Source organism: Lentinula edodes (assembly GCF_021015755.1).
Source record: "Lentinula edodes strain Le(Bin) 0899 ss11 chromosome Unknown C8R40scaffold_19, whole genome shotgun sequence".
NCBI lineage: Eukaryota > Fungi > Basidiomycota > Agaricomycetes > Agaricales > Omphalotaceae > Lentinula > Lentinula edodes.
This window is the reverse complement of record NW_025764325.1, coordinates 157,011-171,952: the sequence shown is the minus strand read 5'-3', so window position 1 is coordinate 171,952 and position 14,942 is coordinate 157,011. Positions and strand designations below refer to the sequence as shown.

The 14,942-nt window shown below is 46.0% G+C and overlaps 2 protein-coding genes across 2 annotated transcripts; one reads left to right on the top strand and one right to left on the bottom strand.

Annotated features, from left to right (window-relative positions):
• The first annotated feature begins 6,574 nt into the window (after positions 1-6,574).
• C8R40DRAFT_1251746 (uncharacterized protein) lies at positions 6,575-12,401 on the top strand. The gene is made up of 15 exons (XM_046233706.1): positions 6,575-7,126; positions 7,208-8,164; positions 8,266-8,436; positions 8,496-8,703; positions 8,758-9,553; positions 9,618-9,851; positions 9,903-10,177; positions 10,242-10,499; positions 10,552-10,616; positions 10,666-10,749; positions 10,797-10,885; positions 10,944-11,050; positions 11,102-11,194; positions 11,250-11,369; positions 11,427-12,401. The coding sequence occupies exons 1-15, from the start codon at positions 6,825-6,827 to the stop codon at positions 12,048-12,050; spliced, it is 4,383 nt and encodes a 1,460-aa protein (XP_046085944.1). The 5' UTR covers positions 6,575-6,824; the 3' UTR covers positions 12,051-12,401.
• Positions 12,402-12,582: 181 nt separating this feature from the next.
• On the bottom strand, positions 12,583-14,536 carry C8R40DRAFT_1170950 (uncharacterized protein; the record flags this gene model as incomplete). Its single annotated transcript, XM_046231619.1, has 3 exons — positions 12,583-13,375; positions 13,438-13,901; positions 13,955-14,536. The coding sequence occupies 3 exons, from the start codon at positions 14,534-14,536 to the stop codon at positions 12,583-12,585; spliced, it is 1,839 nt and encodes a 612-aa protein (XP_046085943.1).
• Positions 14,537-14,942: the final 406 nt, after the last annotated feature.

The following is a 14,942-nucleotide window of genomic DNA, read 5'->3' as shown; positions in this document are numbered from 1 at the left end:
ACCCCCTTCTTGGTGAGGTCATTCAGTGCTCGTGCCTTTTTAGCGAATCCATCAATGAAGCGTCTGTAGAAGTTAGCAAAGCCTAGGAATCCTCGGACATCTCGGAGGCAGGTTGGGGCTGGCCAGTTCTTAACCGCCTCAACTTTGACAGGATCCATACGAACCTCTCCCTCGCTGATGATTAGGCCCAGGTATTCAATAGAGGTTTGTTCAAATTCGCACTTCTCAGGGCGGAGGTAGAGGTCATTCTTGGCTAATCGTTCCAAAACTTCATGAACTATTTTCCGGTGTTCCTGTAGGGATGCGGAAAAGATGAGGATGTCATCCAGATACACAGCTACTTTTCCTGCCGCGATAAGGAGCAAAAATGGAGTTCATAAGGGCCTGGAACGTAGCTGGCGAGTTGGTGAGGCCGAAGAACATGACCAGTGGTTCAAAGAGTCCCCGGTTAGTGGAGAAAGCTGCTTTCCACTCATGGCCTTCCTTGATCCGGACGTTATTGTAACCCCATCGTACGTCAAACTTGGTGAAGTATTTGGCTTGTCGTAGACAATTGATGATGTCAGCGACCAGAGGGAGAGGATAACGATTCTTGACAGTGTATTCATTCAGACGTCGATAGTCCTGTATGAATCGTAGTTTGCCATCCTTTTTCTTTACAAAGAAGACAGGTGAGGAAAGTGGTGATTTGGATGGTCGGATATATCCTTTCCGGAGATTGTCTTCCAGGAATTGATCTAGTTCTTTCTGCTCATTTACTGACATGGGGTAGATTTTGGTGCGTAGAGTTTCGGGGGCGTCGGGTTTCAGGTCAATAGCGTGATCCCAGGGTTTGTGTTCAGGTAGTCGTTCGGATTCTTTCTCGGAAAATACTTTCGCATGACGCCGATATGGCTCAGGCACCATCTCCTCGAATGTTTTCTGGGGTTTATCTTTATTTGCTGCTTCGGCAAGCTGTTGGGAATAGGTGTACCCGGCAGCGCACCATAGCTCTTCTGTTACCTCTTGGATAAACCCAGCACGGAGCCAAGCACGACGTTGTTTGCGATTTCCAGTCAGGCGATACAGTGGACTTCCTGATTCCTCAAAGACTAGCTCATCTTCCGAGGACGTGCCAGTTTCAGCTGTCTCCGGACCCAGTTCAGTTCTTGCAACAGTGTGAGGAAGGCCATTTGATTCTGCTCTGTTAGGTTCTAGGATTTGTTCTGTATTTCCTCCCACATTGGGTTCTTTGGGCTCTGGGATCTCCTCGATAGCTACATGATGCTGGACCTTTGGCTTTGCAGGGATCTGGATCTGCCCATCACGCCAGTTGATGTCAGGGTTGACCTTACGTAACCAAGGGAGCCCTAAAATTACGTCTTCAGATCCAATGTTTGTAACTAGGAATTCTAAGATCTGGGGTTGATTTTGGTCCACCTTGGCCAGAAGTCGAGCAGAATGAGTGATCCGTCCTGCTAAATTAGCGGTTCCATCAATATTATAGAGTTCAATGGGGCGGGGTAGGGATCGAACGTAGATATGATGCTTGTTGACAAATTTTTGGTGTAGAAAGAGACCAGTGGCACCGGAATCAATCATAGCTGCACTTGTTGTACTCCGGAATCGTCCTTTAAGCTCTATGGGCACACGGAAATGGGATATATCATTGAATTCTAGTGCGCTAATAGTACAGGAGGTGATAGAGGCATATACAGACGGTGGAGATCTTGAGTACGACTTGGGGAACGACGCTGCAGCGGTGGCGGGTTCCCAATTTAAAAATTCTTGTGTAATTCGGCAATTTGCCCAGCAAGAACTTGCTGGTTGGCTGCAAGTTCCTTTAGTAGCGCGGCAAGATCTGGTGTAGCAGCAATGATGGTACCGGGAGCGGCAGACTGAGTTGTATCCGGAATGCTGGTAGCACTAATGGTAGTAGCCTTCCTTCCAGGGAGTCCTAAGAACTTACGACGGCATACAGCCTCTACATGGCCATTGAGGCCACAGTGTCGACAGATGTCTCGCTCATGGTGGCCATCGGCCTTGCGATGTTCCTTAGATCCACATCCATAGCATCGTCCTATCATGAAGCGACGAAAGGCATCAGGAGATCGAGTGGTGGTGGCATCAATGTCCATAGCATTTGGGTCTCGAGTAGGCGCAGTGAATGGGGTCGCAACAGTGGCGGGTCTAAAGTTGGTCAGGATTCCATCATCGACCAGTTTCTTTCCTTGCTCCCACGCTCGAGTAATTTGTCAGTTGTCTACGTCGATGGCTGCTTCAATCAGTTCCTGAAGGGAGCCAGTGGGGCGGGTTGTGAATACAAGACCATCTTTTACTCAATCTGCAAGGTGATCGTAGAACCGGTCTCGTAAGTCTTTGTCTGAGTAGCCAGTGCGGTCTGCGTACTGTTGGAAGGTAGAGGCATAGGTTCCCACCGTGGTCCTATTCTGGTAGAGCCGTTTAAGGAGCTGCTTGGCATCGGCCGAGGCATCTGTGGTCTCAAAACGTGTTTTGAAAGCTGTAACAAATTCTTCCCATGTATCGTATGGGAAAGGTACTCCTGAGCCAGTTATACTTGATCTATTAATTGTTTCGGAGATAGGAGTGGCCCAGATAGCTGCATCCCCCTCAAGGTATGTAATGGCGGATGTGATTTTCTTTTTACGATCCGTGGAGAGAGCAGGGATAGAGTTGGCCCACAGCTCAAAGGCGGCTAGGAAGCGCCGGGCATCTTCTCCTCGCTTTCCATTGTAGTTCTGTGGCTTGCCAACACTTTTGGTAGTGCTGAGGCCACTTACTAGCTCAGAGACCACGTCTTGGAGCTTAGCCTGGTTTTTTGTAAGCTCTGTAATAGCGTCTCGAACGTCCTGTGCTGAGGACATGTCTTCTTCAGGGATTGATTGTATTTCGATATCGGGGTCGGCTGTGGTCTCAGTGACAGCAGGAGCTAATGGTTCCGCAGATGCTAGCGGAGGTGCAGGAGTGGAAGTAGTAGGAGTACTGATTCGTCCTACCCTGGCAGGTGGTGCTGGTCTGTGGATGGGTTGGTAACGGTCGGTCGGACTTGCGTCAAATGTGTTCTCGTATCGATTAGGGCACGGTTGTCTGGAGCAGGGTTCCCACTCTTCTTCTTCAGCGTCCCAGTAGCAAGTGGTGTTGGTTACAGTATCAAGCGCGTGAAAGTGGTTGGAGCAATCGACGTTGACTCCGAAGGTAGACGTGGTGGGTGCCTTGTAAGATCAGCTCACCAAGCTGATGGTACAAGTAGAAGATCTCGACCTAATGTCGCGACGAGGCAGGAAGCGGGAGGCGGGAGGTCCGGATACGCCTAGGAGTGACCGTAGCAGAGCGAAGAAGCACAGAAACAAGCACAAAGCACAGATGAGAGGAATAATGATCTCGATCATGAGAAATTGCCGGACCGAGTATTCAAATGATCAAAAACAAAATTGAAGCTCGACCCTCCCGCCTACGAGACCCTCATGTGCCACAACAGCTTTGATGAAGTTTCCCATCTGCCAAAAGGGTGGGAAAGCTTCACATGCTCTGTCATGTGATGCTTGCAGCAGCTCGGACATACAGAGGGAAATGAAGTGGGTAGAATTTAACAGAAATTCTAATCAATTGTTCCCTTATTATACCTTTCAGTGACCTCCATAGTGCTCAGATATGAAATGAAGTAGCTTAGGGTCTCGTAGGCGGGAGGGTCGAGCTTCAATTTTGTTTTTGATCATTTGAATACTCGGTCCGGCAATTTCTCGTATGTAATTCCGCTTTTACCACCACTGTAAATTTAGTTCAGTGGCTTGCCCTGGCATGCCTCAATCCTCTTGTCTGCTACTGAATATTCCAATCCAGGCAAACACAACATAGATGATATGTATATTATAGACCTTGGTAAGTGTAAGCCACAGTGGAAATATTGGATCTATTGATGAATATGGGCTAATTGTAACATGCGATTGCAGGCCACTGCACCACCGTGCATGGCAGAAACTCGGCTCTTTTTTTGAGGGTTATTAAATATTATGGAATCAAATACATGGGGCGCCTTACAGGCACCGACATTGAATGTTTTTTGAGAACAAAATAAAAGCAAAGTCACATAAACTACAGTAGCTAGGGAATAACTGAGTAAGACCATCTGCAAAACCTGTATTTTCGGCTAAGGGTCTGAAAGCGGTTGAGAGCACTTCCCAGCAGTGAAAGCACCCAGAGCATGTTGCTTTCGGTGCTTTCAACACTGGGATCTGCTCTCAGCCCTTAACCGAATATCCAGGTTTTGCAGATGACGAGAAAAAATAATTGTGACAGAGTCACAGTCTTGTGATATCCCATGCCGGTCACAAGAAAATCAATACAATTCAACTCAGTGTTACTTTTGTCCGAATAAGGAGAAACTCCTACCATATATAGAAATTAATTTTGTATGGAGTGCCGTATATAAGGATGATACTTCCGTAAACTACAGCCTCGTAACTTCTAGAGTTCAATCCTCTTTGATGGAAGATACTTTATCTATCTTTGTTTCTTTTCCCCATATTTACTTAGGTCAGCAGATATCCAATAAAATGCTGGAAATATTCATATATACTCTGCACATTGAATTCGATTTTCTGAGCACAAAAAGCCTCAGTATACATACTAGAGTCTAGCATATACCAGATTTACCCATACAGGGTGGTCTATGAATATGTGTTACTGTATGAGTTCCAAAGATTGCTATGTGTTTCAGTAAACAATGCCAGACTCAATTTTCTCAAGTTCAGGCTATTGTTATTTCTTGAGTCTGGAATTCAAAAATGTCACAAAACTGAACTGATGTTAAAGAAAGGTTATTCAGTCCAAGCAAGGACCTGCAAAGGAATCCAGTCGGGTCCTGTATCAGCTTAGGGGAGAATGGTCTTTGTGACTATTAGAGTCCCAGGAATAGTCTAAGAGAAGGATAGTTAGTAACACTGAGGAACAAACACTTAGCTTTATGAACCATCTACGTAGACAATCCACTGATCACAATATCACGCACTGAGAGATATATTGAAAGGAAGATAAAAATTCTTTTTCCATAAGTACAACTGCCAGTGATATTTGACTCGGGCATCCATGCATTCTTAACCAACATTAACATGGATAGGATAGGATGAGATAGTAGTATCCACAAAAAACAAGTGCAAAAGATATTGTTAGAGTAGGCACTTAATGCTTAATTGATGATAAGACAACTGTGATTGTATTGTTGAACTCACCTTTACCTGTTGTCTGTGAGTCTCTCTCTAGTGTTGCTTGTCAGTTGCCCTGGCAAGCTTCCACTTATTTATGTAATAGCCATGTATCTGTAGGCCTACCAGAATTCCATTCAGACTTTGTATGATGCAATATTACTAGATTCCCCATTAAAGAGTAGCACATTGGCCTCAAAGGCTCAATTTCTTGTCTACTATGGTGTACTTACTTGATGCTGAGGCTGAGACACTGTGCTACTGAATGGAATTTACAATGGACACTGTAAAATGTGATTTTCTCATGGAACTTATCACCCTGAGAATCCGCCGGACCGAGTGTTAAAATGATCAAAAACAAAATTCAAGCTCGACCCTCCCGCCTACTCCACTTAGGGTCAACTTTTACCTCAGAAGTTTTTGAAAATCAGTGGAAATCCTTGTCAAAAGGGGTCTAAAGATGCGTTGAAAACTGCCAAAAAATTGGCCGTACCTAAAACGTCGTGGGAAAAACTTCGGAGGTGCGTTTTTAGACGTATTTCATCGTTCTGAATCTGAATCTGCCATCAGTTTTCTGCAAAAAACTCTCGTTCGGCCGCTATCGGCTGATTACAGACTTGTCGGGTTTGATTGTCCCCGACTGTAGTATGGGCCTGGCTGGACAAATAAATGGAATTTTACAAATAGAGCGCAGTAGAAGTTATTTTTCAGCTAAGTGAGCGGTAGTGCCTCCACACATTGCCATGCTATGAGTTGAATTGGAAAGGCAAACAATATTATGTGGGAAGAGGCTATGATTGTATTCAGAGCTGTTCAACCTGATTCGAACTAACAGTAACAGGAGTCCGACCAGTCTTCGGGTTTTTTATTGAGTCTGATCTAGAGATTAAGGCAATATTTGTAGTGTTCATTCAAAAACCACAACCAAGAGCCGTCTACGATATGATACAATGTGGTTGAGGATAAAACTGCAGTAAGCTTAACAGGTTCGAGAGCAAAAGACTAGCAAAATTTCTTCAGAATTCATGACTTGCATCATGTGAATGATTTCCTTGGTACGCTTCCTTTCAACTTCCCATGATCATCGACGACCATCACTACCAATCGGTACACAACAACGCATATGGAACACCAACAACAACGGGAACGCAAGTCCTGAAAGTGTCAGACTGTGGCAGATGAACTTTAAAATCCCGTGGGCTATATCCAAGTCGAGTCTGAAGCTTCATCAATGAGAGTTTCGAGAGGTTGGAATGACAATGTCGCTGTCTGGAGGGTACGTGAATGGTGGTTGTAGCCAATCCTGAGCCAATTTCTACCCGGAGCGAATTCGGAAACCGCATTGTTTCCGATGACAAACCTCGCTGACATATCCGCTGATTCATGTCTTCCAAGAAAGGAAATTCGGGTGATCCGGAATTAAATTCTTGCTTGCGTTTCGGAAACGAAAATGATTTACGGCTTACCACGACTTGCCGCTTTTCCTTACCTCTCAGTACAGAACTCTCACTGAGACGTCGACGGCCCCTTGCAGTTTCCCTTTTCCCTCCTTCCTTCTTCTTCCTTTTCGCAATTTACATTCGGTTACTCCTTGGCAAATTTCGGACTTGATTGTCCGATAGGATGACGACGATGAAAACCACGGGTCCGACGAAGGGCGGCAATTCTGCGTTTAAAGCATTTGCTCGCCGAATAACCTCTTTCAGCGTCGACGATCTCTTCTCTCGCAAACGGCCACCAGGTCCCCCACGTACCGTCTTCGTCAATGAAAAGCTTTCGCCGGAGTATTTCGATCCCAAGAAACATAACGGCACGGTCAAGAAACAGTATGTGTATGCTACCAACCAGGTCATATCGTCCAAGTATACCCTCATTACATTTTTACCGCGGAACTTGTTGGAACAGTTTAGAAGAGTTGCCAATATGTGAGTCGCCATTCTTCCGTTGTTCGCGGTAGTCCATGAATGTTACTCCGAAGCTAACAATCTACCTCATCCGCCGTCTAGTTACTTCCTGGGAATTGCCATCCTCCAGTTTTTCCCGATGTTCTCTACTATAGCGCCCGGAGTCGTCATTCTTCCTTTGATCATCATTATCGCCCTTACAGCACTCAAAGACGCCTACGAAGACTTTCGACGGCATCAGTCCGACAAAAGAGTTAACCAAACTGAAGTCGATGTACTCGCTGGAAGTAAATGGATGAATCCCAATGTCACTCAAGGCAAGAGTAGGACATTCGTCAGAGGTATTATCCCTACACCGAGGCTGAGAAGAAAATCCGCTGCTGGAGCTCCCACCGCTTCCGCTACTCCTGATCCAGCTTCCAAATTCAAGCCAGTAACACATGAAGATCCCGATGCTACAGTCGCCCTTTCTCCCGACTTGGCTTCATCTAATCGACGACGAAATAGCCATCGCTTATCTTTCATCAACCCGTTCTTCTCTTCCTCTGATGATGAAGCTTTCTGGAAACCTACACTTTGGGAAGACATCCGTGTAGGCGACTTTGTACGTATAACTGATGGCCATCCCATTCCTGCCGATATCCTCATATGCGCCACATCCGATCCCGAAAACGTCGCCTTTATCGAAACAAAAAATCTGGATGGAGAGACTAACCTTAAATCGCGGAATGCTGTACCGGGATTGACCCATCTGCGTTCCCCGGAAGCCTGTGCGAGCGCTGAGAATTCTTTCAAGATCAATTGTGACAAGCCAGAGACAAACATGTATCGGCTTAATGCGATGGTTGAGATGGGTAAAAATGATGGTGATGGCAGCGGGACCGGGGCCAAGTATTCGGTTGACTTGCAGACGGTGTTACTGAGAGGCACAGTATTGAAGAACACGGACTGGGTGATTGGTGTTGTTTTGTTTACTGGGGAGGATACAAAGATTGTTATGAACGCTGGTAAGACGCCGAGTAAGCGAAGCCGCGTGGAGAGACAAATGAATCCTCAAGTGTGAGTGTTTCGGTCATCTGCTTTCTTCCCTTCTTATCTCCCCGCTCTCGCCCCCTTTGTCGTTTATCTCCGGCATTTCAACTGATCGCCGTTCTATACAGCCTCATTAATCTCGCGCTTATTGCTGTAATGGCTGTCGTCTGTGCCATTGTCGACTCGGTCTTGGAAAAAGAATACGTACCTCTAAACGCGCCGTGGTTATATAGCGATGATCATCCGGATGACAATCCCAGTGCAAATGGCGGTATCACTTGGGCTTTTGCGCTACTAACGTATGTGTCTATTCCCTGCTCGACAAACAAACAGGTTTATCCCAACTTGTCTTTTCCAGGTTCCAAGATTTAGTCCCCATCTCTCTCTATCTCTCCATCGAAGTCGTCCGTACCATACAGGCAATATTCATATACTTTGACAAGGATATTGCATATGACAGACCCGGCCAACCTCCTCAAGCTACGCAAGCAAGAAGTTGGAATCTATCGGATGATCTAGGTCAAATCGAGTATATTTTCTCGGACAAAACTGGCACATTGACTCAGGTATATCCATGAAAATTGTCAAAGAGAATCAGTTTATTTACATCTTTCACAAAGAACTCCATGGTTTTCCGACAATGTTCCATTGGAGGTAAAGCCTACCGCGGTGACCCAGAAGTCCTCACAGATGGTGATGACGATATACAGCCTAACAAAATATCGGACTCTATCGAATTAGAGAAGGAATTACAGCATAATACCACAACTCGACCTGTGCCTTCTGGTGACTTCACCGACGCCACTAGTTCTCGACTAAATCTGTCTAACTCATCGTCAACACCTCGAACAAAGACCACTAATCCTCGCTTTCGTGACGCCGTACTCACCTCCGACATTGCACTTGCCTGTACGGAGGACGAACCCGCTGGTACTGAAGCTGCGCGCGCACGAGCTCTCAACGGATTTTTCTCAGTTCTAGGTCTATGCCACACTGTCTTAACTTCTGTCGACCCGCTCACGCGTGAAATCGAATACAAAGCGCAATCACCCGATGAAGCTGCGTTAGTCCAAGCTGCGGCTGACGTCGGCTACGTCTTTCTTGGTCGCGACAAGGAAATTCTGTCTATCCGTACACCCGGGTCTGAAATTGCTGAACGCTACGAATTACTGCATATATTAGAGTTTTCGAGCGCCAGGAAGAGGATGAGTGTCATTGTGCGCAAGATGGACGAGGAAGGCAGAGAAGGTGAAGGAGAGGGCAGGATATTCCTGTTGAGTAAGGGAGCGGATAATGTGATCTTCGAGAGGTTAAGGAAGGGTAATGAAGATTTGAAGGCGGAAACGGAGAGGCATTTGTCCGAGTTCGCTAATGAGGGATTGAGGACACTGACTTTGGCATATAAAACCATCGGAGGTATGTTATGAGCTCTGCCTTGTTCTGGGATTTTAGATCGCTCATGATATATTTTCGCGATCAGAGGATGAATATCAATCATGGAGCCATCGATATCAAGATGCTTTGATTGCTATAGATAACCGTGAAGAAAAAGTCGAAATTGTTTCCGATGAGATGGAGCAGGGGCTTCGGTTGCTTGGTGCTACGGCTATAGAAGATCGTCTGCAGGATGGAGTACCAGAAGCCATTGCTGATCTTAAACGTGCTGGCATTAAGATATGGGTTGCCACCGGTGACAAGCTCGAGACTGCTATTGGTACGTGTATTTCCTACCTGGTTGTAGCAGATTCTAGATTTTCGTGTTTAGCTATCGGACGCAGTACCAATCTCATCGGACACGATTCAAACATTATCATCGTTCGAGGAAACTCGAAGCCTGTGCACCAACAAATAAGCAATGCGTTGGAAAGATTCTTTTCTGAACATCAAATGCAAGAAAGACCACCTTCCCGCCCGTCGACTCCTTCAAGGATGCATCCTCTGACTCGTGCGGATACGAACGTCTCATCTATCGTTGGTGGTGATAACGGAGATCGACCTGGAGGTTTTGTGCTCGTAGTTGATGGTGCCGCTTTACTACATGTCCGTTTTTTGGGATTTACGAAGGAAGGGTTTTGCTCATTTTCTGTTTTGTTTGTGCTCGCAGGCATTCGAATCAGAGGAAACGAAGGCCATTTTGCTCAAACTCGGTACCCTTTGCGAAGGCGTGATTTGCTGTCGAGTTTCTCCGCTGCAGAAAGCTCTCGTGGTTAGATTGGTCAAGGATGGTCTCAAGGCGATGACGTTAGCCATTGGAGATGGCGCAAACGATGTCAGTATGATTCAGGCTGCAGATGTTGGGGTTGGTATCTCCGGTGAAGAAGGTCTTCAAGCTGTCAATTCGTCTGACTACGCTATCGCTCAAGTCTGTTGTTTGCTTTGAAAGAAACTGTACTCCACTGACGTTTTTCCTGTAGTTCCGTTTCTTGAAGAAGTTGCTTCTGGTTCACGGTCATTGGTCATATGCTCGCAACGGAATCATGTTAGTAACGTGTAGAATGAATTTGGTATACATGCTAATTCCGCTCCAGGATTCTTAACTTCTTCTACAAGAACGTCGTCCCAACAGGTATCTTATGGTGGTTTCAGATTTATTGTGCGTGGAGTGCCACATTGTAAGTGCATATCCTATGGATCGGTAGTTAAACTCATTTACCCGCAGTGTCATGGACTATACGTACATTCTCTTCTGGAACTCCCTATGGACTATTGCCCCTGTTGTTGGGGTTGGCTTGTTCGACCGAGTACTCGGTAAGTTCTCCTCCCTGCACGCTTATCATACGACGCGATTTTTATGCGATTTTTGCAGACTCTCAAATCCTCATGGACTTACCGGAGCTGTATCATTATGGCCGTGAAAAGTATTGGTTTTCGTGGCGGGATTTCTTCATATATATGCTTGATGGTATTTATCAAGTAAGCCTCGCAGTCTCATATCTTGTGCACCCGCTCTAAACGTCACATTAGTCTGTCATTATCTATTTCTTCATTATGTTCGCATATGAGACAACCTCTGCTCGTCATGATGGATATAGCGTGGATCAGTATGAGTGGTCTACGGTAGGTTTTTCAATGGCGCCTGTTCAAACGTTTGGCTTCATCAATGCACTTTCAGGTCACTGCTGTATCCGGTGTCCTCGTTGCAGACATATTCACTGGAATGTGCGCCTCCGCTTGGACATGGTGGCTTGCGTTCTTTGTCTTCATCGGTATTGTTGTAGTTTGGGCTTTTACAGTGAGCATCAATGCTGACATTTGACCGCACGACACTCATCATGTTCTTTTCAAACAGTTTATTTATTCTGCGTTGTCGCCGGGCTACGAGTTCACAAACCTGTGGGGCTTCTACTACTTCCTGGGTGCCTCTCCTTACTTTTGGTTCGGGCTGATTATCACCTTTTTCCTCGCCCTTGCACCTCGCTACCTCGCCAAGGCATACAAGGCAAGCTTTTTCCCGAGCGACATAGATATTGTGCGGTGGATTAAGAAAGAAAATCCTTATTTCGACTTCAAACATTACGACCATCAGCAATCTAACCTTGGTATTGGGCTCACTGAAATGAAACAACGCCGACGTACGTCTCGTATGGACGACTCCCTTGCTGAACATGTTTCCCGGCATTCGTCGAGGGTTAGCAGCGTTGCAAGCTTAGATCTTTCAGGAGGTAGACCAAGACCTTCAGTGGATTTCAGGTCTGCAAGTAGAACGGATATGTCCACAGGACTCGTCTCTGTGGATCGTGGTTTTGACTTTGCCGCAGAGGATGATGGTGTAGCTATCAGGAGAATACAAACAAATCTTTCGGAACGATTTAGCAGCCGAAATTTAACAGAGGATGGCGAAAAGAAGGGCAAGCGGTCGAGGTTATTCTCGCTGAAGCGAGGTTTTACTAAGAAAAACCGCACGAGCGAGTAGCCTAAGGACTGTGCCATTTATCTACTCCCGCCGTATATACTTGGCTGGGATTCGCATGATCTAATTATATCTCATCTATCCGCATGTTACTTCTTGCATAGTTTTTCCGCTTTGTTTTTGTTTTAAGCACGCAGTGTATCCATTTCACCTGTATCCATCCTATTTCTTTACTGCTATCACTCGTTAGTCTTCCCTCACTGGAGCACCGGCATATTATACATTCTGCTGCATGAGCGCTTTCCCATATCGGTGCTTGCTTCGTATCTACCTTCAACCGTACAATCATTATGTATTCATTTAGTTTAGAGACCGTAGATCGAACTAACTGGGCAATTCCAAATAAAAATCTGATAAGAAGAAATGGTCATTGAGAGAAAACTCGTTTAGTATTTTATTTCTCTCTGCATCGCATCAGATATGCACATACAGATGTGATATGGAAAATATGCACTTGCAAGTTTTCGATTATTAGATACAATATAGGGTATAGTTCACAAAAAGGGATGAGAGTTATGTATCCATATTAAAGTATTCAGCAACCCACTACTTGTCCGAAGACATCCCACCATTCTTTCCTACGTGTCTCCCAGAACACCCTCCGTACCTTAGCGCAGGAATGGCAATAATCTAAGCCCTTACCCTCTGGAACGTCTGAAGTATTGGGCGCTTCCCAAGGTAATTTTACCAGCTTCTCGAGCCCACAAAGAGGATCATTGGTATAAGTCATGAATAAGGACTTCGGAATTTCTGTATCCGGTTGAGAAACAGACGGAATGCCATGCAACACGTTGCTGTAAACACTAGTATCCTGGACGGGATCACATGCTGTACATGCTGGGCGCGTATCATTGACTCGAATATCAGCAAGCGGACAGGGGGGAAAAGATGGTGCTGCAACCGACATCCACAAGGCGATCAGCCTTTCTCGTGCTTTCACGAGCAGACGATGATCCTCGGCCGAGAGTTGATCACAGGGACCTGAAACCGATGTAGAACTAGAACTACCCAAAGTTTGCCCAAAACCATCTGTTCGTACGAGTTCATAGAGTGCGCGTTTTAGAACACTCTGAAGACCACATTCGCGGGCAAGCAATACAACCGCGGTAGCCTCACTAGGGGACAAACGTGTAGATAAGCGCGTTTTGTTGCGGTCTGGTGTTGGCTCTGCAGGTATTGATGTTGTATCCAGAGGATCTAATTGCGCGGGCCACATTTTCTCCAACAGGGATTTTATCCATTTCTCGAATCTGGTACATTTGAGCTTATGTGCGGCTCGAAAGATGGAGACGAGGGTTTGTAAATCCGGGGGGTCATCTATATATGTGCTGTGGCAACGTAAAATCATGTTTGAGATATCGGTCATGCAACTCAGAAACAGCGCACGTACATAGCTTCCTTCACTGCTGTCAACAAGTTCACAAAATCAGGCTCTTCAATAACACCATCTAGTATGTACACCGGGAGTTCCCCGAACCTGTCATCTGGGTCATTTTGAAAACGCTCCGTGAACCACACTCCGTGTTCCGCTAGTAATGTACGATGCAGTTTGAACTGTGTTAATCCGATGCGGACGATGACACTGGCATCCAAATACAGGAATGAATCGTGAAAGTGATATCTGAGAAAGTCCGAGGATGTTCTAGAGCGAGAACCAGACGAACTCTCATTTTCTTCGTTTCCTGGGTCATAGGAGTTTTTGAGTCGCTGTTTTGGCCTCGCGGTAGACGGAGAGGACGATATCGATTTATCCCATTTGCGCTTCGCAAAGGCTAGTGTACTGGGTCCAGCACCGGCCAGGGAATGGTACTGTTCGCGCTGCTTCCCTTGGAACTTCGCGGACTTTGTAGAATCCTAAATGAAAAGGACAATGAGAACACAAGTTTGATCCGTGGAAATAAGCTCACGTCGCTTTCTACATCGTCAAGTATTTCAATTGGCTGATCCTCTCTGTCAGCTTTATCCCTCTGCGTCTTCGGTTTCGGTGTTGGTGTTGGTCTCATTGCTCGAGCCATCTGTGTGAGCTGAGATGGATGGGGAAATTCGTCCTCGTCGGCAATACTAATCGTAGGAGAGGAAGCATCTAAAGGGTGGATGGTCACCGGAAGGATCGGGGGTGAAAGAGGAAATTTTTGGCTTCCGGATGGTGTAGATGCATCCAAAACCGCTGGCAAGGGTGACGAGGCAGCCCCACAGCTGGAAGGTTCTTCGTCATGCTGCTCTTCTTCGACGAGCCCCGCAGGAGCAGCCTTTCCTTTTGGTGGCATTCCTTTTGAGTCGCTGGATACAGAATCTGCGAGGGAAATTAATTGTCCAGATTGAGAAGACGTATTAGGTCTTTGCAACTCGTCAAGGTCCTCCAGCGGGATATCAATATCTGGATTGGAATATCCTAGGCCGTATGCTCTGGGATCATCTGTCCAGTCACCTAGACCATACGCTCGAGGATCATTAGTCCAATTCGACTGAACGTCAGTATTCAATGTCATTATAAGGGCATAGGTAGTGTTTGAGTCACGCGACAGAATGATTCTTGTCGTTTCGCTTTTTTCTCCATTCGGGACCTCAGGCTACCTCAGGCCTCAGGTCGCATCCTACTAATTTATCTTACTATCCTGGTCCTAATCCCCTTTTTCTCTACGAGTCGCCAATTGTATGCTTCCAGGAGCAGCTAGGATTCCTCACGCTCGCGAATATTTGGCTCACATTTTTCAAATTGTAAAACTCTGGAAAATAAGTATATCTTCCCCACTGACAAGATTATTTTGCACTCCAATGTCTACCAGAGAAGCTTTAGGGTGCTATCAAACAATGCCATGAACCACCCCATCCGATATATGTGGTTGAAATGACACTCTGGGTTCGTATTTGCGTGGTCTTGATCAACGTGCTTAC

Coding starts and splice junctions, on each gene's coding strand:
- C8R40DRAFT_1251746 (XM_046233706.1), top strand. CDS start 6,825: ATGACGACGATGAAAACCACGGGTCCGACGAAGGGCGGCAATTCTGCG. Junction 10,178..10,241: donor ATGGTGCCGCTTTACTACAT/GTCCGTTTTTTG, acceptor TTGTGCTCGCAG/GCATTCGAATCAGAGGAAAC. Junction 10,750..10,796: donor TGTGCGTGGAGTGCCACATT/GTAAGTGCATAT, acceptor ATTTACCCGCAG/TGTCATGGACTATACGTACA.